The following is a 27,665-nucleotide window of genomic DNA, read 5'->3' as shown; positions in this document are numbered from 1 at the left end:
ATGCACGAGTCTAGGTAAATTTATTAAATTTAATGCTATGGTGCATTACTGAACACGAGTTCGCAAATATCCCTCCAGTGATTAATATTGACCTTTCTTTGTAGTCTTTTCCTTCTGGCTCCAGTTAGCTGGAGATGGCCTTATCATCTAGGAGTATCAACTGGGGTGGATCGGAATGTCAAAAACTATTTCCTCCATAGAGATGCCAGCTCGTTTCAAAACAATTGCTCTTGGTGACAGCTGCCCACTTGCAGCTAACTGTAGTTTTGGAAACAATACTTGTTGCTTGAATTGGGCAATGTGATCTCTTGCCTGCTCCCGTTCCAACCAGGCCTCTCTAGAACTGGGAAACTATTACTTGCTCCATTAAGCCTGAAAGCTTACTGAATGACAGATATTTTAGCGAACTGCTACCAATTTGTTTCCCGAGTGCCATATCTTTCTGAACAATAAGCAGGTATAGTTAAACAGACTCTTCATTAACACTAGCATTGCAGCACTCTGATTTCTGAACTGATCACACTCTTCGGGGTAAATTGCTTGATTTGCAATATTTATTTGATTTTCTTCGGCACCTTCACCACAATCTTCATGGGCTCCTTAGCTTTGTTGCGGTAGGCTTGGCGGATTATGTCCACAGCTCGCTGGTGCGTTACATTCTGTAGACTCTCTCCCTCTACTGCAACCAGCTCATAGCCAGCCTAGCAAAAACAAAGAAAAGAAACATGGGACAAAACTGAAAAACAGCAAAAGCATAGCAAATTACAATTCTACCCTTTTCAGATTTGGTGTGTCATCATTGGTTACAGATAGTGCCCGACTCATAACCATTTGTTTAGTGATCATTTGAAGTTACAGCAGCACTGAAGAAAAGTGAGTTGTGACCAGTTTTCGCACTCCCATGGTCACATCAAAATTTAGGCACAAGGCAGGTGGCATGTATATATGACAGTTGCATTAGGTGATTGCCATTTGTAATCTTCCCAGGTGACTTCTGACAAAGTCAATGGGAGAAGCCAGATTTACTTAATAACCACATGGTTCACTTAACAACTGCAGATTCACTTAACAATTATGGCAAAAAAAATTCACTCACCTGCCTTGCTGAGCAATCAAAATTTTGAACTCGATTGTGGTCATAAGCCAAGAACTACCTGTATATATTAGATGTGGGAATTTTGAAGCACTAATATTAGTGAATAGTTCAATTAGTACCGATAATATTTCTGAAGCCTAATCTGAACCCTTCCAACATTTAAATGATATAGCAATGGGTCGAGCAGGCTCTTAAATTAGTTCAAAATAAATTGGCATCTCTGAGTCACCAAAAAAGATCCCAAATTGGATCTTCTAATCTGTTCTCAACTCCTAATCTATGCCTTCGCTTCAACCCTGAATAAATAAGTAGGAAAATAAAGGTTTTCTTAGTCCTAATTTCCACAAGCTCCTTTATACTTATATTGTTTCCAGAACAAGCAGAAGAGACAACAGGATTAAGGATTCTTGGAAATTGGCAAAGTCCTGTTAGGTATATAGGGCGGCCTTCACCAACTCAAACTTTGATACTTCCATGAAGCGGCAAGTCTGATCCGCCTTTACAATCCAAAGCAAGAAGAAAGCTGCAAGAAGTGGCTCCAGCCCTTTCCTCTACTGCTGAGAACAGCTCGCAGATGCTAGAGGCTTGGAAAAAGTGTGCCAAGGCTTGAAAGTGGGTTCAGGAATAGACGGGATACCTGTTAAAGCCACTAAAACACTAGCATTACACGACCATTTTGGCCGGTTCCAGTTAATAGGTCAGAAACTCTAAGATTCTAGTGAAGTTTAAGAACTGCAGAGGGGTTTCACCTGTGTTTTTACCAGTCAATCCCATTCCCATCTGCCCTAGCATCCTAAAGCCATTCGGGGCTTTAATCCAAATCAGCGTAAATGAGACCTGTAACCTCTAAAGGAAAGAGGCCCCAAAGAGGAAAATCTAATTAGAGCAGCCTGGTGGGCGGGCAGGCTGGCCAAAGTCCACAGTGGTTCTTTGTCGACCCCCAGCTTCATTAAAGAGGCCTTGGGAAATGTTGCACAGTGCCTTGAACTATGAGGGACCCTGAATGGCACAATGGGGTGTGTATGTTGCTAGGCCTTTAGCTACAAAGCACAATGAAGTTTGTTTCGTGTAGGGTAGGAATCAGTTTAAATGAACAAAATGGCCAGGCTGTGGTATGAAAAAACAGCAAAGTCTTCAATGCAGTCAGAAGGAGGAGGGAAGATGGATCAATTGTCCTTTTTAGTCCTTCGAATCTGAATCTGATTCTGAGTAAAGTTTTGTTCACATTGTGATCAATTCATTTTTATCCTCATTCTGCAGGTCTGGGACAGTTTGGAATAGTTCATATTTGTTGTGATTACAGTATGGAAATCATCCCAGACTGAATAATCCAAAATAAAAATGGCAAGTTGTAGAGTCATTCTAACCTCTGTCTACTAAGTTAATACCTCTTTCTTTTATATTTTATTTTTTTGGCTTGGTTACATTTAAACGTACCTCATATTACCTCATATTAAAAAAACAAGTAGATTCAGGGTATGGTTACGAAACTGTCTCTTCTCAGTATAATGGCAGAATTGCTACATTTGCAAGATTAGTTTGATTAACTGAGAACTTGATTGTATAACTAAAACTATTGTTTCTTCTCCCAGAAAAATCAGTCAATTCTTATGCAGCGTGCATTTTACATTAAAGTTGTATATCAACACATCAATAGATTACTCATTATTTTATTTACAGAAATGGAATACAGTAAAGACAGTGTGCAACGGTAAGAACATTACTAATTATTTCATAATTTCATACATGGGTTGATGTTTTGAAGAGGCCCCCATGAACATGGTGGTCTTATTTTTGAATAAATATATGTAGTATTGGGCAAGATGGGCATGCATAGTGCCAGAAAAGAAGGAGAGGCAAAGAATATAGTCCGGTCAAGACAGCAAAGTGATGTTCCCTGTTCCAATATTTATTTTCCTGAGTGACTTTGCATCAGCTACATCTATAAACTTGCTATAATGGGACAAGAAGAGTACGGCTGCTGCTGTCCTGCTGGGTGTGTGAAGAAGTGTAGTTTTCAACAGAGTTTCTGAAGCAATCAATTTATGCAGTTTAATTGATAAAAAATTCTTTTGAAAGAAAATGATCTATGCAACACTTGGAGAAACTAAAGTCTGTTACTACAAGTTCAGAAGCAGGATATTAAAAATATAATTACTGAAATCTGTGCAAGACTTACACTTGAGCGATGTGTCAAGCCCCGTGGGCTCGACATTGATGGGAGGGGGGAGGGAGATGACAATGATACCTGGGAGGAGGCTAGTGATGTCACCGAACAGCTGAGTGGCTCCTCAGCTGGGCCGCCAGACAGCTGTTCGGCGCAGGAAAGCCTTAGGGAGAAGAACAGCTTACTCATTATATAATATGGATGGCTGTAGCAAGTTGATCATGGTATTAGAACACTTCATTAAGCTGCTAAAGAAAGAAACATCTGGACCTCCTATTTGTCAAGCTAGTAGTAGTGACAGATCCCCATTTTCCCTTCCCTACTGCTTCAGCCTACCTCCAGTTCTCCACTCAGAGATGCTGCTCCCCCAGGAAATATCTTCTCAATTTTCACCATTGGCTGCAATTTGGATTCAATTCCTCCTGAAATGCTGATGCCTGGAAAACCAACAGTGCTGTGAGTACTTAGAAAGTGGTGGCATGTTTGAGTTTCTGTAAATCCATCTCAAAGATAGAATTACACCAATCTAAAAAGTAAGCATCCTGCACGTTAAACTTGGCTACTGATGACTTCACCAACAAGCCTGCGTATTTATTTATTTATTTTTTGCACAATATGGAAACAGTTTGTCATTGTCTTCTTCCAGGATGTTTTTTTAACCTCATATTCTGAACTGGGATTTCCTGTTAGTCTCTCACACAAGTAATACGCAGGCCAGACTTTGTTTCCTTATCGAGAGAGCTGTCAGGATCAGAGAGATGTGTAGTTTAAAGGATTCTGTACTAATCAGCAAATGGCAATGTTATTTCTTCCAACCGATTTGACAATTGACACCAACACCAAGCTTTTCCATAACTTTTTTATTCTAGTAAACTATCCTTACTTTACTATATTTTATGTACCCTTTCACGGTCTCTTCTTCACGATCTTATAAATTTCCTCAGTCCTCTACTTGTTTTCATCTTGTTCACTCTTTTTTTCCCAAATCAATCCTCATTCATTCTCTTTATAAGACCAACTCAAAAGTTCTTCTGTACTGGATTCTCACTTTTGTATTCAGTCCACAATCATTTAGTACCCATTCATTTTTGGCCCTATCTCTCTTTGTTTATCACACTTCTTCAGTATGGGTACTCACTGTGTTCCACTTTTGGTGTTTTTTTTAAAATACTCAATTCTTATTTCTGCAAGTGCGCCCAAGCACCCTTACACAAAGCATCATCATACTTTATCTACTTGTTTTAGTTTTTCACCTTTGTGTATAGCTTGCAATTGTTCTTTTTAGACTAGCTGGTCTGTGATTCATTAATTTTCAGTTCTGTAGCACTCATTGCTTCATACAGCACTCATTGCTGCAAATCTTTTGGATTATCAACCCACACAACATTATGTCTGCCCAGAAAGGTACACATTTACTTTATCTTATTTCTATCATATTGCATTCACCACAGTCAGCAAACATCGTTCAGTTCCATTCTTCCCTTCCCTTCCATAATTTAAAACATTATCAAAACGTTATTCTTATTGTGCAATAAACTTTATCTCATACATATATTTTCCAGTCATCAGCTGAAGACACATCCTGTGCCTGACATAAAAGCACATCTCCGAATTTTGTTTGTTGTCACCTTTAAAACTCTTTTGAGTAGAATTCTACCAAACTTCTCCCAAGACATACTTAAAAAAATAATCCTGCTATAATTTTTACATTCATTTTTTGTGCTTTCTATCAGAGAACAACAAGAACTTGTGGGCTCACTTGCCACTTGCACAGCCCAGTTCCAAACTGGCCAGAGACTGGAGGTGGAGGACCCCTGCTCTATTTTGTTTAGTTTTAAGCATTACTTGCTCTCTTTGATTTCATTCTTACTATCTTTTTCTCTCTATAAGCATTGCACAGTATCCTGTTTTTCTTCATTTTTCAAGAACTCATTCTTTTACATGCATTTCTTTTCTCATTACAGCCTTCACAACATAACTCCAACAAGAAAACATTTTCCTCTGCATACTACTAAAAATCTAATTGTGTTTATCTGTCTGTTTGCACCCTTATATTAGCCCAAAGGGTGCATTAGACCACAACCATTTTTGAATCAAGGTATCTAAAATCCACTAATTTAAAGAACATGAAAAAAACTATAGGACCCATTACTCTTGTGGAACTGACATTTCCACAAGGTTCAGAACAGTTTTATTTGCAAAACTGTGACTGTTGCAATGTCCCTATAGTCGTGTGAATATGATTTCCAACACTGCCTGCCACCTTCCCAAAAGCAAAATCAATGGGGAAACCAGCAGGAAGTCAGGCTTGTTCCCAAACCCACTGTTCCCCACCACCACCACCACCCCCTGTGGTTATTCTGTTTATCTAATCAGGTAAGTAAATACTGATTTATTATTGAAGTTCATTTGCCACTACAATTATTTTTCTATTTATGATATATACTCTTCTTACATGATCATGGCACCATTCAGTAGTAGAATAAAAAATATGGTCATCCTAATATTTAATGTACCTTCTGGTTGCTGCCCCTTCATGGATTACTGCCTTGTCGTGGCGAAGGGGCTTGCGTAATTCAATGAAGCTATGGGCTATGCCGTGCAGGGCCACCCAAGACGGACAGGTCATAGCAGAGAGTTCTGACAAAACGTGATCCACTGGAGAAGGAAATGGCAACCCACTCCAGTATCTTTGCCATGAAAACCCTATGGACAGTACCAAAAGGCAAAACGATATGACGCTGGAAGATGAGCCCCTCAGGTTGGAAGGCGTCCAACATGCTACTGGGGAAGAGCAGAGGGCTAGTACTAGTAGCGCCAGAAAGAATGAAGCGACTGGGCCAAAGCCGAAAGGACGCTCAGCTGTGGATATGTCTGGTGGTGAAAGGAAAGTCCGATGCTGTAAAGATTTTTTCTCCATAGGAACCTGGAATGTAAGATCCATGAATCAAGGAAAGCTGGACGTGGTCAAACAAGAGATGACAAGACTAAACATTGACATCTTAGGTATCAGCGAACTAAAATGGACAGGAATGGGTGAATTTAATTCAGATGACCATCAGGTATACTACTGTGGGCAAGAATCCCTCAAAAGAAATGGAGTAGCCTTCATAGTCAATAAAAGAGTAGGAAAAGCAATACTGGGATACAATCCTCAAAATGACAGAATGATCTCAGTTCGAATCCAAGGCAAACCATTCAATATCACAGTAGTCCAAGTCTATGCCCCAACCACCAGTGCTGAAGAGGATGAAATTGACCGGTTCTATGAAGCCCTACAGCACCTTATAGAACTAACACCCAGAAATGATGTCCTTATCATCATGGGGGATTGGAATGCTAAAGTAGGAAGCCAAAAGATAACTGGAATAACAGGCAAGTTTGGCCTTGGAGTACAAAATGAAGCAGGGCACAGGCTGATAGAATTTTGTCAACAGAATACGATGGTCATAGCAAACACTCTTTTCCAACAACCCAAGAGACGGCTTTACACATGGACATCACCAGACGGTCAACACAGAAATCAGATTGACTATATGCTCTGCAGCCAAAGATGGAGAAGCTCTATACAGTCAGTAAAAACAAGACCAGGAGCTGACTGTGGCTCAGACCATGAGCTTCTCCTTGCAAAGTTTAGGCTTAAATTAAAGAAAGTAGGGAAAAGCGCTAGGCCAGTCAGGTATGAATTAAATCATATTCCTGTTGAATATACAGTAGAGGTGACAAATAGATTTAAGGAATTAGATCTGATAGACAGAGTGCCTGAAGAACTATGGACAGAGGTTCGCAACATTGTACAACAGGTAGCAACCAAAACCATCCCAAAGAAAAAGAAATGCAAGAAAGCAAAATGGCTGTCTGAGGAAGCTTTGCAAATAGCTGAGGAAAGGAGGGAAGCGAAAGGCAAGGGAGAAAAAGAAAGATATGCCCAATTGAATGCAGAATTCCAAAGAATAGCTAGAAGAGATAAGAATGCCTTCTTAAATGAACAATGCAAAGAAATAGAAGAAAACAATAGAATAGGGAGGACCAGAGATCTTTTCAAGAAAATTGGAGAGATGAAAGGAACGTTTCATGCAAAAATGGGCATGATAAAGGACCAAAATGGCAGGGACCTAACAGAGGCAGAAGAGATTAAGAAGAGGTGGCAAAATTACACAGAAGAATTATACAAGAATGAGCTTAACGTCCCTGATAATCACAATGAGGTGGTCACTGAGCTCGAGCCAGACATCCTAGAATGTGAAGTGAAGTGGGCCTTAGAAAAGCTGAGCAACAACAAAGCTAGTGGAGGTGACAGTATTCCAGCTGAGCTATTCAAAATCTTAAAAGACGATGCAGTAAAAGTGCTACACTCAATTTGCCAGCAAATTTGGAAAACTCAACAGTGGCCACAGGATTGGAAAAGATCAGTTTACATTCCAATTCCAAAGAAAGGCAGTGCCAAAGAATGTTCAAACTATCGCACCATTGCACTCATTTCTCATGCTAGTAAAGTTATGCTTAAAATTCTACAAGCTAGACTCCAGCAGTATGTGGATCGAGAACTACCAGAAGTACAGGCAGGATTTCGAAGAGGCAGAGGAACTAGAGATCAAATTGCTAACATACGCTGGATCATGGAGAAAGCTAGAGAGTTCCAGAAAAACATCTACTTCTGCTTCATTGACTATGCTAAAGCCTTTGATTGTGTGGATCATAACAAACTGTGGCAAGTCCTTAAAGAGATGGGCATACCAGACCATCTTATTTGTCTCTTGAGAAATCTATATGCGGGCCAAGAAGCAACAGTGAGAACTGGACACGGAACCACTGATTGGTTCAAAATTGGGAAAGGAGTCCGGCAAGGCTGTATACTGTCACCTTGCCTATTTAACTTATATGCAGAGCACATCATGAGAAAGGCAGGGCTAGATGAATCAAAAGTTGGAATTAAGATTGCCGGAAGAAACATCAACAACCTAAGATATGCAGATGATACCACTCTAATGGCAGAAAGTGAAGAAGAACTAAAGAGCCTGGTGTTGCGGGTGAAGAAGGAGAGTGCAAAACTTGGGTTGAAACTAAACATTAAGAAAACCAAGATCATGGCATCTGGCCCTCTCAATTCCTGGCAAATAGATGGGGAAGAAATGGAGGTAGTGACAGATTTTATTTTCCTTGGCTCCAAGATCACTGCAGATGGGGACTGTAGCCAAGAAATTAAAAGACGCTTGCTCCTTGGGAGGAAAGCCATGGCAAATCTAGACAGCACACTAAAAAGCAGAGACATCACCCTGTCAACAAAAATCCGTATAGTCAAGGCTATGGTCTTCCCAGTTGCAATGTATGGCAGTGAAAGCTGGACCATAAGAAAGGCTGAGCGCCAAAGAATTGAAGCCTTTGAACTATGGTGCTGGAGAAGACTCCTGCGAGTTCCTTGGACTGCAAGGCGATCAAACCGGTCAGTCCTAGAGGAGGTCAACCCTGACTGCTCTTTAGAAGGCCAGATCCTGAAGCTAAAACTCAAATACTTTGGCCACCTAATGAGAAGGAAGGACTCACTGGAGAAGAGCCTAATGCTGGGAAAGATTGAGGGCAATAGAAGAAGGGGACGACAGAGAATGAGGTGGCTGGATGGAGTCACTGAAGCAGTAGGCGTGAGCTTAGATGGACTCCAGAAGATGGTAGAGGACAGGAAGGCCTGGAGGAACATTGTCCATAGGGTCGCGATGGGTCGGACACGACTTCGCAACTAACAACAACAACAACTGGTTGCTGCACTTCCTTCCTCTCAATGGATGGCCCATTACTCTTACTGGTTGCCCAGTATTCCTTATAGAAAATTCCACATGCTTCTGTTATCATTTTGTAAACTTTTTTTATACTTGGCCCCAGCAGCCTCCACACTGCCTTTCCTTACATCCACTTCCCAAATATTTGTACTAGGAGATTATCTTCTCATACTTTATCATCAGAAGAGTCGTACTTTCTCTCCCTGAAGCTCTTCTACTTTCACTCTACTTGTATTCTTTCCTTCCCTGTTTATTTTCCCCCATGATCTATCTTTGACTACTAAAGAAGTATTGTTCAAGTTATTTTGGCACATGAGGCAGAAAAGCAGAGAAGTCCTTGAAAAGTAAGAAAAATGCAATTGTTACCAGTGTAATAACTCGCAATTTGCTATCCATTTATGACACCAAAAGTGATTTGCTGAGGCTTCTCACTCTGCCTAGCAATAGGTCTGCTTCTCTCCATTTCAACTTAGAGAGGTCTGCTTACCCAGAGATTGCTTGTTCTTGGATAGGCTGACAGTCACCAATTCATATTCCTCCTCTTCCTTGTTATGGGGGCCATTTTGGAGCGGGTTCTCTGGGATCTCATCTCCCATTTCTGCTTGCATTACCTTGCCAGTAGCTGAGGTTTCCTTGAAGAGCTGTGAGAGCAGGGGCCTAGCTCTGCATGGTCGATTAATAACAGAATAGAGGGTATCCTTGGCAGGCAAGATTTCCTCATATGGTCCCCAAGCTACAGGCTGTCTATGGCTTGATTTTGAAGAAGGAGGCCTCCCTCTGCCAGGTTGTACATGCTCCAGGGTTTGCACCTGAGAGGATACAGTGTGTAGGGAGCTCATTGAGGATTTAGTAGGTTTAGTTAGACTCCAAAGGGGTTCCTTGCTACTGGTCACTGAGGAAGAGACCCTGTTGGGAGTGTAGGCATCCAGTGGCACATCAGCAAGAGGAGTATAGTTTTGAGGTTGAGTCTGTCCATGTCTGGGAGAGAGCTGCAGTCTTTCCATGGCATCTTTCAGTATCTCCTTGTGTTCCTTCTCCCCATTTGCCCTGTTGGTCATCACTGGTTTCAGAAGAAAACTACCCCTGAAATCTATAACCAGATTCACAAGATCAGATCATTATCATTTCCTCCCCCCCCCCCCCCCCGTATTATGAAAATTACAGAAGGGAACATATCCAGTATTTGCTGCTTGAAGTGAACATTACTGTTGTGTAGGTCTTGGAGTGAAATTTTGGCCCCCGATATTGAACATATAAGCATGTTGCTGTGTGTGTGTTTATGTGTGTGTATTAGTTCTCCCCCACTAATTAGTCAAATACAGATCACCCCCTTGTGACATATTTGGTAGGTAGTATTGCCAGCTTATACCAGGTATGCCAATAGTATTTCGATTCAACACTATTTCTGTCCAATTAATTGTTCTTTGAATTATTTTTAAGTGGCAGAGTCACACTGTTCACAACTGCCATCTTACTTTTTACTATTTATTTTATTTTATTTTATAAATCCAGTTATAAAAAATAGTCTCCTACATAGATACAAATGCAGTGTCTGAGATGAAGTGTGCACATTTAAAGTTGTGCACAATCATTACATCTGTATAATTTTCTTCAAGTCTAGAATTCAAACTCTTGTGTTACAGTTATAGCTAAACTGGCTTGAGGGACAGGAGGGTGGAAGGGAAGTTAACAGAAAAACTCACCAGGCACTGGAGTGATAAGATGTCTCTTTGGGGGTGTTTCATGTTGTGCTGGGCGGAGGGCAGGTGATCTCACTGTAGACACAGAGAGAAAAAAAGAGTGGCTCACTCTCTTTCCCATATTCTATACTATTTCTGAGATTTTTGGATACCCTAGCAATAGGTGGTATTTGGTGGCTTTCTCTGTGTAGTTAATTTCTAGACCAATGTTCTCAACTTTAGCATCTTTAAGATGGTTAAACTTCAACTCCCAAAATTCCTCAGCCAACACTGTCTGGGGAATTGTGGGAGTTGAGGTCCATTCCTATTAAAGCTCCCAGAGTTGAGAAACATTGGTCTAGACCAGGGGTAGGCAACCTTGGCTCTTTTATGACTTGTGGACTTCCACTCCCAGAATTCCTGAGCCAGGCTGGCTCAGGAATTCTGGGAGTTGAAGTCCACGAGTCATAAAAGAGCCGAGGTTGCCTACCCCTGGTCTAGACAGTAGAATCTCCACAGCTCAAAATTGTTTGGAAGTAATGCTTTCTTCCCAGATGCTTGTGTTTGTGTGTGTATGTGACAGAGAGAGAAAGGAAGAAAGAAAAAGAAAGATTTGCACTCTTTTAACTTGCCATCATTTCAAGGGTCAACTGTTGGCATAAGCCGCAGACTAAAGGCAAGGCTGGTTGTCAATTGTCAAGATTTGCTGGTGATACTAGGGTGTTGATAAGCCTCTTATCATGTTTCCCCGCATTGCACAGAGCATTAAGCATTTCAAAATGTGCTTATAGATGCCCCTCCCCATTCAATATTAGTTAGTTAGTTCCAGTACTAAGGCCCTGCAAGTTCCAACTCTGGCAGTCGTTGAAGAGTTGAAATTAAACTTTCACTGTCTTTGATCACCATTCTGTATAGACCTGGACTGATATTATAATTGTCTATTCGAAAGTGAATCATATCCGCAGGGAAGGAAAAGGAGAGGGGCACGTTCCCATTTTGCACAGATGAAGGAGAGAAGCAAATGCAGTAGATGCAGATCCTGAAGGGCAGCAGTAAAGTGTTAAAAGGAGAGAGAGCTGCCATCTCCTCCTTGAGTTGTGCTGTGAAACTGTTGAAGAGAGATTTGATGCTAATTTTATTGATTTTTGCACAGGGAGTAGGAGATGGACACCGCTTTCTTCTTTGCCTCAAGTAGGCCAATGGCTTGTGGCTGCATTGCCAATCCAGACAATGCTTTGTAGGAAATAATAACCGACTTGAGGTTTTTATTTTCTTTATCTGGATTTTTTTAAAATGGCCAAATAAATTGAAATGTTCTTTTCCTGGTCACAAACCTCTAGGTAAAGGAATCTTTTCTGCCATGCATATCCATACATTTTCGTTTATTTTATTTTTGTGCCATCTTTGATCAATGTGCTTTATTTTGCTGTTTTCAATTTGTTTTAAGTGTTGTCATCCACCCAGAGAATTCTTTTTGTAAGACTTCAACTTTAAAAAAGCCATATACCCTAAAGGAGATAATTCTGAAATCCAGCCTATCCACAATATAAATAAACCCAATATAAATAAAGATGATAAATGCAATTCTTACAGATTTCCTCGCCTGTTCTGCTCTTGAGTGCACCATAGGCTTCCATCTCCAGGGGTACCACCATACTGTCAAAGCGGCCAAGATCTGTAGGGGTAATCACATTTCTGGAAAAAAAGGAGGAAAATTCTGGATCATTGATTTATAATGCAGATAGGTGTTTGCATCCATAATGCAAACATAATACAGGTGTTTCTAAGGGTGAACATAACCACAATTTTAAGGAGACCACATATAACATTATTCCACCATAGTTTCATAATCGTGATATATAAGAATACATATTCCATTACCTACAGCAGCTAAGGGTCATGTTGCATAAGATAATGTCTGCAGACATTGTATAGACATTATAGGAACTGTAGTCCAACACATTAGGAAAATAGATGCTTGGGGAAGACTGTTATAGGCATTGTAGTCCAACACATTGAGAAGATAGGTGCTTGGGGAAGGCTATTAAATTGCTGAAAGAATCACAACAAGAGATGCAGTGGTGGGATTCTGCCAGTTCGCACCACTTCGGTAGAACCAGTAGCTAATTTTTTGTTGCCCAGGCACAGAATGGACTTCCAGAAGCGGCATCCACACAGAGAACCTATTGTTCACATATTTGAATCCCACCACTGAATAGATGTATCTTAAACATGTCCTATATATTCTTTTTCATGTGTGTGTATGAGTTTATGTATGACATTATTCATAATATATGCCCCATTTCTCCTCAGGAAGTTCAAGGCTTTTTCTCATTTTACTCTCAGGACAACCATCCTGGTGAGTTATATTTAGCTGAAAAGGAAGGCCCCAAAGTTACCTCCTGAGCTCTGTGGCCGGACAGGATCTCAAACCTGGGTCAGGATGCCTGAACTTATTCTTACCTGATATCTCGGAGAAGCAACAACTTCTCAGGACGGTCAAGAATTGCCAGCAGCGGTCTCACCAGGTCTTCCACCCCTCCTTCTCGGATGTACTTTTGGAGGGAAAAACGATCAACATCAAATAAAGAATAGGTGCTTTATTTGGTTATCCTGGTTTGAAAATTGTGTGAACTGCCTTCTCTCCCCCACCCACCCCCATCCTTGTTACCCTATCACTCGTGTGAAGGCCACCTGTGTCACTTAAGACTTATGCTCCCTATTCAACAGTTTGACTTCAGGAATTCAGGGAATATAAAATTCCCACAGGCATTTTAAGGGGAAAATATTAACTCTATTACTAGACATCAAGCAGCATTAAATATAGAATTGCATAGTTGTATTTTCCCGTCATTCTCTTTCAGGTTTTATGAATTTTGAAAACTAGTGTCTTTCAATAACTTCCTACCAGTACTCTAGACATAAATTCCTACTGTGCATTGGTTCAAAGCTCCCTCTAATGGCTGTTCTGCAGATGATGAGAAATGGGATATGCCAGTAGTTTAAATAAAATTTCTCCAACCTGGTCCCTCACCCCATGTGTTTGCTTAAAGCAAATTAGGCTGGGAATTCTGGAATCTTCCCTGGAGGGAACAAGGTTGTGGAAAGCCAGTTTAACGTGGTGAAAACCAACACTGCCATTTGATTGGCAGGCTTGCTAATCTGAACCAAAACTAAAATTTTCAGAGAAGAATATTCTCTTGAATTATATACCTATTATATGGAATTTGACAATTGGACAACATAAATGGGTTCTCAGTCCCTTAACTATGGCCTAAAGATTAATAACACAGCTTTGGAAAGATAAAAGTGGCTCATTTATTCAAGGAATAGAAAAACTAATTGCACTTGACACCTATTCATAGACAGACTTTGTATAGGCAGGTATAATGAAATATGGAACTCATTTATACAACATAGAGCAAGTTTAAACACTGATAGTTATATAAGTGTATTAGAAATAAGTATATATACATTTGAATAACATTTATATTTTGTAATCATGTGAACTGTTAAAACAATATATTTCGTTTCTTTTTCACTTTAAAAAAAAACACTTTTTATGTGTTGCCTTTTTTCTTGAGAATGCATGTATTTGCAGCATAATTTTCTGTGTGTTTTTCCCCTCTTTTACTATTTAATTTAAATAAAAAATAATTTTAAAAACGTTTTGCTAATCTAAGGCATCCTGAACTAAGGCATCCCCACACTATGTAAGTATACTGTGTATGTGCATAGATGTATATTTGTAAAACAGGGGGCTCTGGGTGAATTGTCTCAAATACAAGAAAGCAAGCCAACCAACACCGTTCTGCAAGAAACGATAGAAAATACAACATTGAGTTAAAGCTTTACAGCAGTGGTGGTTCAGCACAATTAGAGGACAGTACTTGGAAGGCTGCTGGAAATCCCCGCATGATATTTAAATCAGAATCCCTTGGCATGCATGAGGGATGCGCCTTACTCGGGTGCAGTGTCGCAATACAGCTGCCACTTCATCTTCCATCAGCAGCTTCCTGGCCATGTCCTCAATGAGCAGCAGGTGGCTGTCACCAACACTGTGTTTCTCAGGTGCCTTGGAGCTCAGAGACACAAAGGAGCATCTTTTTCCTGGAGAGGGTCAAGGAGTGTATATGTTTGATCAGCACTGAACAAAACATGTTGGCCCTGCTCAAACCTGGAAGCGCACAGCGGCAAGTCACACACATGCTCTTTTATGTCTGAATAAGCTGCCAGATTTCTGCATGCAATTTCCAATAACCCTCCCACACAAAATCCTCTAATGAAAGATTATCAGAGCCAGGATATGGATACAGATACCGGATGGAATGATGCCATTTCAGTTTTGCATGCCAGCATGAAAAAACAACAACAGGACACCAATGTGCTGCCTGTGGCCTTACGAAATTTTGTGAATGATTCAAGACAATTGTGAAGCTCAACTAAATGAGCTTGGGTTTTAGATAGGTTAATCAGTCCTTTCCAAAATATCCTCAAGTAAGGGTTACTTACAATGATTCAGCTACCAGAGGAAAACTTATATTTGACTATTGTAGAATCAAAACAATGACAAGTTTTGTCATGGAAGATGAACAAATATGGCATGCAAACTAACGAAAGTGTGACCTTAGATCACCAAATTCTTATGTTGTAATAAATTGTTAGTATATGCTTTGGTATAGAGATTAGTTTAATTTATACTCTGCTTTCCCTTAATGATTATGGAAAGGCAAGGTCTAAAGAAAGCAAATAACAAACGTTGAATTTGCACTGAGAATTCCGTACTTCCAAGCACACATATGAACACTACACGAAGCGCATGCTGCACTCCTGCTCATTTACCCCGTTTCAGAGTCCGGTTCACAAATTGCTGGATAATGTTAACTGCAGATTAAGGGCAGTGGGAGAAAGATCAACAGCGAAAGGATTATGAATCTAATGAAGAAGAGTGGATGAGCAGAGACTGGCCTAGAGCTACTATACTGTACTATTTATCATAGTACTTGCACATAGTACTTGCAATCCTTGAAAGATATATAGCCAAAAGTGTTTTCTGAATCCTTGGAGAAATCTGGTTGTCCAGATTTTTGAAGCTCAGATCTAATAGCCTCTGGAGGGTGGTTAACTCCGAGCTAAGCTTCTGGATGAGAGTATTTCTACCTTGGCGATTTGAAGAGGTGTGGACTTCATCTCTCAGAATTCTCTCTCTTTAAGTTGCCAAGATTGGGAAATAGGGCTCAGGAGCAAAAGCAATATTTGCCTCTCATTTTGCATTCTTTTATGCAAAATGAGGGATTTGAGGGAACACCTGCTGCCGGCATCAAACGCCCTTCGCCCAGTGCGCTCCCACAGGGAGGGTCTGCTCAGGGTCCCGCCGGTGAGAGATTGCCGGCGGGTGACACCCAGGGATAGGGCCTTCTCAGTGGGGGCGCCTGCCCTCTGGAACCAGCTGCCAGTGGAGCTGAGGACTGCTCCCGACCTCCGATCATTCTGCCGGGGCCTGAAGACCTGGCTCTTTGAGCTCTCGGGCCCAGGCTGAGGAGACATTCATTTTAATTGGGGTTTTTAATAGTACAGGGTTGATTTAATATTTTTTAAATTGGGTTTTAACTTTTGTATGGTTGATTTTTAACTCCCTGTAAACCGCCCTGAGTCCTCAGGGAAAGGGCGGTATATAAATGCAATAAAATAAATAAATAAATAAAATAAATGATGCTTCAAAGTCTGATTTTTTTTTACTGCCCCCAATTGCATCAGAAATCCAAGGAAAGCAGCATTACTATGCCAAGGTACAATTTGTCAGATATCTTTTCTTATGTATGCATGAGTTAAAAGAAAAACATTTGAACAGGATTTTAGTACCTTTCTCCAGACATGACTGTTTGTATACCAAGGACCTATTGATCCAAAGTCTCCAATGCTTACTTTAGCCCTTTAGAAAATTTGAAAACTGAACCCTGAAAACCCTCTGGGTTCCATGCAGTCTATGCTTTGAAAAACTCCCTACCCTTGGCTATTTGTTTAAAAAGCTCGCTTTTTATTACCTTTCTCCCCTTCAGACTGTGCAGGTAATTTGGGCTGCCTCTGTGATTCCAGGGATCCAGTGGTTGAGCTTGGCCTCCCTAGTCGGGTGCTCTTAAAGAATAGGTTCATCAGGGTTTTGGAGCGCTGGAGAGTGACTTTCTTCTCTGATGATAGCAGCTTCCCTTTCTTTCTTTGATGCTTTTCCTCTGGGGGGAGAGGGGGAAATTCAGGAAGTCAAATCAGATGATCACAACTATAGGAATAACATGACATCTCAGCCTTGCCTCCAAAGCCCGCAGGGCATTATCGTTTCAGCAAAGTATTATAACTGACATTTTCAAAGATGATCAGAAAAATTGTGTGTGTGTGTGTGTGTGTGTGTGTGTGTGTGTGAGAGAGAGAGAGAGAGAGAGAGAGAGAGAGAGAGAGAGAGAGAGAGAGAGAGAGAAAATAACAAATTAGTAATAGAGCTAAAAAAGTAATTGGATGTTTATGTGATGTTGCCCTTTGAGATAATCTATCCTTTTAAATAATCAAATAGAGGTACCGGTAGTCATAATGGCTTAGTGACACATACCACAGATGGTCAGATAGCTCTGTGATCGCTTAATGGGCAGACGGGGATGACTGAGCGCTAGTAGAAGAGCCATTTTGGGGGATGGCTCTGTGATTTCCTTGCTAACAAATGGCTGGTGCTTTCTCAGGTGGCTTTCTGTGCGAATGGCCGTGTCCTTTAGGATTTCCATGGGCTGCACAATCCTCTGGGTTTCTGAGATCAGGCTCCCTGAAAAGAAGGCCCCATCAGGCAATGGTTCTGTCTGCATGGCAGTCTCTGCCCTCTGTGACAAATGGCTCTGAACTGGCAACTCTGCGGAGACGCCAACATCAACCATGCAACTTTCCGCTGAGCTGGGTACTGGGGCCATAAATTGGCCATTCATGGAGCTTAAGGGGGTCCCTGAGGAATAGGATGACATGGACGAGCTGGATTCAGAGGTTTGGGACAGCTGCTGCAACTGGCCATTAGTCACTGCAAAGAAAAAGTAAAAGTTGGCTGTTAGGAGGACTTCAGTATACAACAAATACATAGCTGTTGCGCATGGTGTCCATATTTCATGCATTTCATTGGTTTGGTTTTCCCAGCACTCAATGTGCTATATTTTGCATAAAGGAAAAAAAACATTACTTTGCCAGATAATGCCAGTATTGCCATTACTACTGCTGCATTCAGTTGGCTATGTGAGTACCATTGATATCTACATGGTATTGTAGAATATTTTGGTTTTAATATCTATCATACATGTATTTGTATATTTATCCCTCTCATATCTATCTGTCTGTCTGTCTGTCTATCTATCTATCTATCATCTCATCAGTTTGTATATTGCCTCAATCACAGAGACATCTTTAGGTAGTTTATGTATTAGGATAAAAATCATAACATAAGGATAAAAATAAACAATGATACCCACTGGTATACTGATCCTTGATATTGCAAGGAAGTATTTAGGTTAAAGACCCTACTGGGATGTGATAATTGGCCACCATAAATATCTCTCTGGGTGACACAGCACCTGTTCTTGGGTTCCTGTATGTTTCTTAAAGTAGAACCATTTATGTGCAAGGGTAGCAGAGCAAAAGAATGTTTTCTGAAATCCAATAACGAAAAAAATTGCAGATTGATTTGCATCCCTTATTCTTCCTTAATAAAGCAACCCCCTCTCCAAAAAGATGCCTTACATCTGTTGAGCCAGCAGTATTCAGCCACCATTTCCTTGTATGCCGGGAATCTTCCTGTTTCCTAGAAGGGCGGGATAGAAGAGATGCAATGTGTCATGGGGTCATTTGCTGCCTGAGAAACAATGTGTGAAAGTTTAAGATACTAACCAAGTGGAGAAACTGATAAATGCTTGTCTCATGGTTAGGTCCTTTTCTAGATGAAATTGGATCTGCTATATTTGTCCCAGAGCAACTTAAGGAGGGATTCACTTGGCAAAAGAAATCCAAGGACACTTGGAGCACAGAAAAGTATACTAGAAAGCTTAGCTGGCTGAGGTGATTGGTCTGCACCTTTCCAGAACTGATGAAGTTCTATCTCCTCCTAGCATCTATCATTTCTTTAATAACAATGAGAATGGGATATAATTTGAATAATCTTAGCCCTTCTGTGATTAATACCCCTTGCTACAACTTTTTTTTGACTAATACTTAGGAAGACATCAGCCTCACCTTAATGGTCAACATGATGTGGGTCTGCCCCTTTAGCACTTCCACTGCCCTGCTATGGCTGATGTTATCAAACTTGACTCCATTGGCTGCAAGAACTTGGTCACCAACTTTGATCCCATGTTGCTCAGCCAGCCCGCCAGGATCCACTCTGGGAATGATACAACATCGAACAAGCACAAGGGGGGCATTTGAAAGAAAGATCAGGCTTTTCCTGAGCAAACAAGGTAGGAGCAGAAGAAAATGGCACATTTTAAGAATGGGAAAGAGAGCAACAATGTTGAAAAGAAATAAAATGTCTATGTTAAAAATGGGAAGGCAAGCTCCCCTAGGTCAGTTTTTCCTGGCTTTCTCATAGCATTCTACCAATCTTGATGTCAGTATTCAATAAATAAAACTGTTTTTCAGCCTAATGTTCACCAGAGATATTGGACAATGACTGAAATCTTCCACTGTAAATAATTATGAATAACGTGAGTTGTAATTCAGCATATCTGGTGAGCATACAGGTTGTGGAAGGCTACATAACAGCCTGCACATTTTTCTAGCAATCAGTGTGGGAGACAGTAAACATTTATTTCTGATAAATTTCCTAATATTCAATATTGTATTGTGCAGATAATGACATGCTTTATTTTATAGAGAATATTTGGATAAATAAAATCCAAGCTTATACAGTGCTGAATATGATTATATTCCCAAATTGTATCAGACCATGACCTATGTTCTTATAGAAGTGTCTTCCCATCTCTGACCCAGAGGATGTGATTAGTATACCAAAAGAACATACAATTCCTCTTGGGTTCTGAAAAATCAACCATAAATGAGACAGAAGAAATTGGGCTGAAAGAAGACCAAAGGATAAGGCTTTATGGGGTTAGGGTGGCCCATGCTAATTCTATACATTATATTGTTATGGATTAAGTGATTAAACTGATAATCATAATGTCTGTCTAACCTTTCTACCTTCCCCTAAAGGGTGATTTATATTCTAATTTAATTATAGGGGGAGGGAGCCTTAGCCCAAATCTATAACTGCAATGGCAGTCATGATCAGGTTATGAATGTTTTGTTCCCTCTGAAATCTCAGGTTGGATCATCCTCACTGCATGCTTACTATTTGCAAAAACATAAAATCTCCCATTGAAACTAAGCAGCTTTTGAAGTGGAGGTTATCAATTCAGCCACTAACAAACCAATCAAGATCTTGGGCACTGCTATTTTGCAATAGGCAATTTACTTCCCTGAAAAGGAAACATCGCAGCTAAGGTGAAATTTAAATCTAAATCAGGATCTGAAATACTCAACAGAGAAGTCTCTAGGAAGAGCGAGACTCACTTGGAAACGTAGATGCCAAGGCCGTACTCCTTCCCTCCGCGGATATTGAAACCCAAGCAATAATCATCAGATGTGGTGTAGAGATGGATGATGTGTCGCCTTCCAATCTCAGAGCTGGTATCTGAGGGACTGGAGCCACTCCTCTCCACAATCAAGCGCCTGTTTACCACATCAACCCTGTGAGAGGTAAAGAATTAAGAAATAATTTCTAAGCAGCTGAAGTCTTTGAAGATGCCTGCAAACTACCACTTTGAGAGATAACTCGTTCCAGCTTCATGGGAGTGGATGTTATTTTCAATCAAGGCTGATCAAAATGCGCGAGCATATCCGGCTGTGGCCCTCAAACTTATATAAACAGTCCCATTTCGGCATATGTGATTCCCTCCCTCCTTATTTATATAATCAGCACCCCCCCCCAGCACATCTGGATTTATACTTTTAAAGAGAATGCCTGTTTTCCAAGTATATTTGCACCTTCCACCTTCTAGAATTTCAGAAGAAGCTGTTTTCAAAAATCCCTACTAGACTGTGGGACCGGTACTTAATGATACTGTGATGCGCTAAGAAAATCTAGATTCTGCTCTTTCAACAATCACCTCCAGATGGAGGAACTAAAGCAGCAGTCATTCAGTAACTGAAGGCTCTGGCTTTCTGCATGGCAGAAAAAAGGAGGCAGGGGGGAGCAGGAGCTATTCCTGTACCTCTGTATGTATAAAGCCAGAGCAGGAAGGGAATACCTATGATTTTATTTATTTGTATTTACAGTATTTTTTAAACTGACATGGTGACACAACCTAATGACTCTCGGTGACTTTGAAGATGTGACTAATCAACATATTGGCAGGGATCCAAATATGAGGTGAAGGGGGGCAAGCAGTAGCCAACGAAACACAGCATGACTGCAGCCTCGTTTTTACAAAGGGGAAAGAAACATCCTCACAGCTTGCCAAGCTAACTGAAGTTAAGAAAACTTTCCCATGAGGTAAGCAGCAATAGGTCCAAATAAAATCAGCACTTGATGAAGGGACATTTAGCAATGGATAGAGGGACGCGGTGGCTCAGTGGGTTAGGACGCTGAGCTTGTCGATCAGAAGGTCCGCAGTTTAGCGGGTCGAATCCCGAGTGCCGCGTAACAGAGTGAGCGCCTGTTACTCGTCCCAGCTTTTGCCAACCTAGCAGTTCGAAAGCACGTAAAAATGCAAGTAGAAAAATAGGGACCACTACGGTGGGAAGGTAACAGCGTTCCGTGCGCCTTTGGCGTCTAGTCATGCCGGCCACATGACCACGGAGACGTCCTCGGACAAGCACTGGCTCTTCGGCTTTGAAACGGAGATGAGCACCGACCCCTGGAGTCGGAAACGACTAGCACACATGTGCGGGGGAACCTTTACCTTTACCTTTACCCAGAGGGTAAAAGAAACATAAGAACTTACAGGTAGGAAGAAAGTGGAGTGGAATTTGGATGGAAGGGAAAGAAACATAACTTTTAAGAAAAATAGAACACTTAAAATGTCTTTATAGTATGAATAAATTAAAATATGTCTTATAGGTAGTCTTGGACTTACAACACTTTCTTTAATGACCAATGGCAATACAAAAAGTGACTTGTGACCATTTCCCCCACTTATGAACGTTACAGCTTCCCCAGGGTCACCTGATCAAAATTCAGACCCTTGGCAACTGACTCATATTTATGACGGTTGCAGTGTCATGGGGTCATGTGATCACCTTTTGCAACCTTCTGACTAGTACAGTCAATGAAGAAGCCAGATTCACTTAACAACCATGCTACTAACTCAACAACTGCAGTGATTCACTTAACAACTGTGGCAAAGTAGATTGTAAAATGGGGCAAAATTCACTTAACAAAATCTCGCTTAGCAACAAAAATTTTGGACTCTGTTGTGGTCATAAGTCAAGGACCACCTATATTTTGTAAATAAAATTGTTTTGTTGAATGAAAACTTGTTCCACTAGGCTGACCTGTGTTTATTTTCTAATTGTTGCCATTACCAAATGACAGCAGGCTTTCTCCCGCTTGGTGCCGCCCAAAGTATGGACTTCCATTCCCATTTCAATTCCCAGATTTCCTCAATCATATTGTAGAAGTTAGTCACTTATCTGAACAGTATCCAGGCTGGGGAAGGTTGTACTAGTTAGTATATGAAGAGCAGTAGCCGGACGAGCATTTCTGCATTAGTGAACTGTAGTAAATTGTTGTGGCAAAATAAACCATCTCCTTATTAGTGATTTATTTCTACAGTGATGACTGAATAATAATATAAATTATTAATGCAGAAATGAATTATAAATTGCTCCTCTGGAAATATTCTTTCTTCAATACAAATAAATATTTTCAGATATTCAAATTCAATACTATTTTGTGTTTTGAATTTAAAGTGTTTTGAATACTAATTTGATTTTTATTTTTTCTGAAATTGTTTTTCCATTACAAATGAATTCAAAGGCTTCTACCATATACATGTTGTTATTTTTGTCAGTTGCATGTTATCACAAACCATTGCCTTTTACCTATTAAATAAGCTTACATGCTAGCTATTATTGCAAGACATTATTCAAGTATGATCAGAGCAAAAATGTATCCCATTGTCAGAGCCAATTCTAAATACACAGTTGAGAAAGGAAAAGGCTAAAATACAGTTCTGGATGAGCTGAACATTCCATGCCAGTTCTATGAACTCTGTTGGTTTTATGGCATAGATATTAAGACTCTAAACTTCCTCTGAAGTCAGGAAGTTCAAAAACTACTGTAATACATCAGTGTATATCAATTGTCTGTATTGCCCAATATTAAATAACACTACATTTCAAATTACCTATCAAGCCCTATCAAATATTAACTGCCTGATATCTGGTACTGACATCATGTCTCATTTTGTACCATAATCTGATATTTAATGGTGCATTGTATTCAAGTTTACATGTCACAGAGAATTTTCAGAGCTGGTAATAGATGGAAATTATTTTAAATAAAATGTCATCAAGAAATTCATTCTGGCTTGGACTTCCCCTCTCCCAATATTCTCATCACAGGTGTTTTGTTTTGTTTTTTACCCCAAGCTTATCACTTCCCAAGGTGTGATCTGAGGATATCTGACACACCTGCCCTGCTTAAGCAAAGGAAGTTAGTATCCAAAGGGGGATTACAATATTCTCATCACAGGTGTTTTGTTTTGTTTTTTACCCCAAGCTTATCACTTCCCAAGGTGTGATCTGAGGATATCTGACACACCTGCCCTGCTTAAGCAAAGGAAGTTAGTATCCAAAGGGGGATTACAATATTCTCATCACAGGTGTTTTGTTTTGTTTTTTACCCCAAGCTTATCACTTCCCAAGGTGTGATCTGAGGATATCTGACACACCTGCCCTGCTTAAGCAAAGGAAGTTAGTATCCAAAGGGGGATTACTTGGGTGCAGTTTGTATGCTGCTGTGAGTTCCAATGGACTCAATTTTTCAGCCACATCTCAGGCAGCATGATTATCTTCCTTCACCAGTTCCTTTTTTCCCCTTTTATTAAATTAGGTGGTTCTCCCCCATCCCACATATAATCTTCATATGCTACCTTCACATTATACAAGTGAAGCCCACTCTTAACCATAGTTTTAAAGTAGTTCATTTTGGAAGAGGAAGTTTAGCCCAGTAACCTCACATTATTGTTTAATTCTTTAATTTTAATTTATTGCACAGATGATTTCAATTTTATTTTTATCTTGATTGCTGTACTTATTATATGTTTTGTTGTTAGCCGCCCTGAGTCCTTTGGGAGATAGGGCGGGATATAAATCCCATCAATCAATCAATCAATCAATCAATCCTTTTGACCTTTCCCCCCGTCCAGTTCCCTATCACAGTTCACTTTAATAGCATTTCCTTGCATCTTAGGAAACCTGATCCCTTGGTCACTCCTCTTCTTAAGCCAGTCTGAGTTAGTACAATTGTGATATTTGGGTTATCCATAGTTGACAACAATGGGTACAAATTGGCAACGGGTACAAGTTGGCAGTTCAACTTACCATGTAGTCTTTTCTTTGGAAAACTTTATCCCTGGCACTTTGCCCATACGTCTCACAACCATTCGCAGCCTGTTATTCCCTGTCAGGACCTTGATAGCGCTTCCCATTGTAATGTTCTCCAAGCTCACACTGTTCACCTCTGTGATTTTATCCCCAACACAAAGGCCGGCTTGTTCTGTTTATATTAAGCAGAGAATGCTCAGCTTCATAGATTTTCTGAGCTTACTAAAATTAACAAACTACTTAAACAACAAAGAGACAAACTACAGCAACTTATTAACATCAAAATAGATTAGAGCTTTGAATTATTATCCATTTATATGCAGTATATTGCAGGACACATAGTATGTTACCCAAATATTAAGATAAATATCAGTTTGGGGTTATCTCTCTTTTTGTGCTATATGGATAAAGCTGTAGGTTTTTTCAAGTGTTTTGAAATACACAGCTTTTTATCTTCACATTATCAAAATGCTGAATGTTCACGATAGTCATAAGCAAGTATGTGAATCCTGACATATATTTTCCAGAACGTCAGTAAAAACATTCTAAAATGTCAGATTTAGCAATATGATATACAAAGAAAAATATCTGATGAGTGACCTTTCGGTGACATTATTTATCTTTTTGTTACAATAGCCAGACACACATGTACTGGAGAAGAAGTGACAGCACTGAACCCAGAATATGTATTTATATTCATAATTTATAAGCAGATAAATCTGGGAATGTTGAAGCCATTTTACTGACCTGCACTGCTGCCCTCTTCCACCTTGCTGACAAAAATACCCAGGCCGTGTTCAGAGCCCCCACGCACACTGAAACCCAGCTTCCCCTCTTTGCTCTTCTCCACTGTAAAGGCATTGATAGCCTCACTCTCATCACTGTTAGCTGGGAAGGGAATATAAGACAAAATAGTAAAGAAGGTATAGCTTCAAAAAAAAAACCAACACACCTCAATATACTGGCATGCCCAGTGGATGCTTAATCTTGCATCCAAAACACATTTTCAATTCCATAGACAGAAAATCAGGAGAAATGTTTTAGACATTTTTCTGAACTATGTGCAGATCAGCCTTTCTTCCCCCCCGCCCCCCAAAATGACCAATTTTAAGAATAATAATGAAATAGGCTGGAGCCAAAGGCCTCGGACTGTGTTATAAATTTCAGACAGGTTATTTAAAAAGCGAATAACCAAGACTCCATGGTTGCTGCATGAGATCAAACCCCTGACCTCTCCTCATGGGTTCCATGGGTTTGGTTTTGAAGTAAGACACAAAAATTTGGTTTAAATCCTGAAATAATTTTACAAATTACAAAAATATCTCATTTGATTTAGAAAAAAAAATCCTGCTTCTGTCCATTTATTTATTATTTTTATAAATACTCCAGGAGGCGAACACAACCAACACTTCTACCTCCCCCCCAAAACAATAATGCTGTGAGTTAGGCTGAGAGAGATTGACCGGCCCAAAGTCACCAGCTAGCTTTCATAGCTAAGGTGGGACTTGAATTCACAGTTTCCCACATTTTAGCCTAGTGCTTTAATCACTAGACCAAACTGCCTCTCTATTTGTGCCTATTTCTATGTCTATGTCTCTATATCTACATATAATTATATCTATCTGTATAGTTGTATCTATCATCTATCTATCTATCTATCTATCTATCTATCTATCTATCTATCTATCTATCTATCTATCTAATCTATCATCATCTGCCTGTCTATTTCATCATTTTGCCATCATTGCATTTTCCCCAAACTGTAAAGTTGGTCCTGATCCATTCCTTGATTACAATCTAGGGAGACTTAACAGTTTTCCCCCCATACATATATTTTTTTCTTTTCTATTACAACAAATTTTCCTCCCCAAGGGCTTTTTAGATGTATAGGATGATAGTTCTTAGTGCATCTGTTGAGCCTGTTAGCTTGGACTGACAAAATTCATAGCCCAACATATCTGGATGGGTGTAGATAGTTGTGGAAGTCGATATATTAAAATCCACCACAATATTTAGAAGATGGTCATGCTTCATTACTGAAATTAAATCTTTAAACCATATTTCTTTATTAATCCAGTAATGTGTGTACATAGAAAAATAGAGTAGAAGTCTATGAATACACAAGTGCTATGTAATTGTGAATAAAGGTTACCTATGTTATACAAATGCTTAACTGGTAGAACCTTTCACTATTGTTCATTAAAAGGACACTAAATTTTGAAGACAAGCTGCTAATAAGATTTGGAAACTTTAATTTCAACTTTGATGAATATTCATAAACTACATCAGAGCTATGAAATCAGAAATGAGATATGAGAAATGTCATCTGTGTACTGTCTCCCCTATTTAACCCAAAAGTACCTTCTAGTGGTGCGTTGATAAGAATAACTCTTCCCATAGGTGATGATGGATGGAAGTTTTGATTGTTCCCATTCATAAGACGATTCTGCCTGCTCAGCAAAAGGAGGTTAGCTGTGCTGATGTCACTGCTGGAGTCCTGAGAATGAGCAGGAGGAAAAAACTTCGGGAAGGAATCAGAAACATGAGCCATGGCCAGATCAGACTTTGGTTGCTCCTGGAGAGACTTTCAAGCCATCTGATTCTACAGATCTTTTGGAGCGGCTTTTGAGTGATGGAAGAGTCTGTTTTCCTCATGAAGGCGGACAGAGTTGGATTTTGGCCCCTTTGGTTGTTTTCTTCAGAGGAAAAAGTTGTTGGGCATATTCCAGTGCATCTTGCTATTGGGCATGTGAGTTCATTTTGCTAATGAAAATTGTATGAAAATACAAATACAAAAAATACAGAAAATGTTCTTATCTTTAAAATGGTGGATCTAGTGAAAACATCTTGCTTCTCAGTGGGTTTGATCTGTGATTTGCTCTCCCTTCCATACAGTTGTGCTATATTAACCACAAATATGTAATTATACATATACACACACACATATATATATATATAAAGGTAAAGGTAAAGGTTCCCCCGCACATGCGTGCTAGTCGTTTCCGACTCTAGGGGCCGGTGCTCATCTCCGTTTCAAAGCCGAAGAGCCAGCGCTTGTCCGAGGACGTCTCCGTGGTCATGTGGCCGGCATGACTAGACGCCAAAGGCTCACGGAACGCTGTTACCTTCCCACCGTAGTGGTCCCTATTTTTCTACTTGCATTTTTTACGTGCTTTCGAACTGCTAGGTTGGCAGAAGCTGGGACGAGTAACAGGCGCTCACTCTGCTACACGGCACTCGGGATTCGACCCGCCAAACTGCCGACCTTCTGATCGACAAGCTCAGCATCCTAACCCACTGAGCCACCGTGTCCCTACATATAT

General features: G+C 40.2%; 1 protein-coding gene across 2 annotated transcripts; it reads right to left on the bottom strand.

The window, feature by feature from the left end:
• Positions 1–3: 3 nt before the first annotated feature.
• PDZD7 (PDZ domain containing 7) lies at positions 4–27,361 on the bottom strand. 2 transcript variants are annotated; one of them, XM_083363664.1, is made up of 15 exons: positions 26,704–27,361; positions 25,090–25,230; positions 24,340–24,514; positions 20,305–20,481; positions 18,970–19,180; positions 18,481–18,541; positions 17,318–17,770; positions 16,761–16,946; positions 14,681–14,826; positions 13,180–13,271; positions 12,308–12,411; positions 10,741–10,812; positions 9,525–10,127; positions 3,600–3,700; positions 4–701 (listed from the first exon to the last, which is right to left on the bottom strand). In XM_083363664.1, the coding sequence occupies exons 1-15, from the start codon at positions 26,891–26,893 to the stop codon at positions 555–557; spliced, it is 2,859 nt and encodes a 952-aa protein (XP_083219790.1). In that variant the 5' UTR covers positions 26,894–27,361; the 3' UTR covers positions 4–554. The 2 variants fall into 2 exon arrangements, with proteins under 2 accessions (XP_083219790.1, XP_083219791.1); XM_083363665.1 differs by having other exon boundaries at positions 18,970–19,117.
• Positions 27,362–27,665: the final 304 nt, after the last annotated feature.

The sequence above is a fragment of the Vipera ursinii genome, assembly GCF_947247035.1.
Source record: "Vipera ursinii genome assembly, chromosome: 5".
Taxonomy (NCBI): Eukaryota; Metazoa; Chordata; class Lepidosauria; order Squamata; family Viperidae; genus Vipera; species Vipera ursinii.
This window is presented reverse-complemented; position numbering and strand designations above follow the sequence as displayed.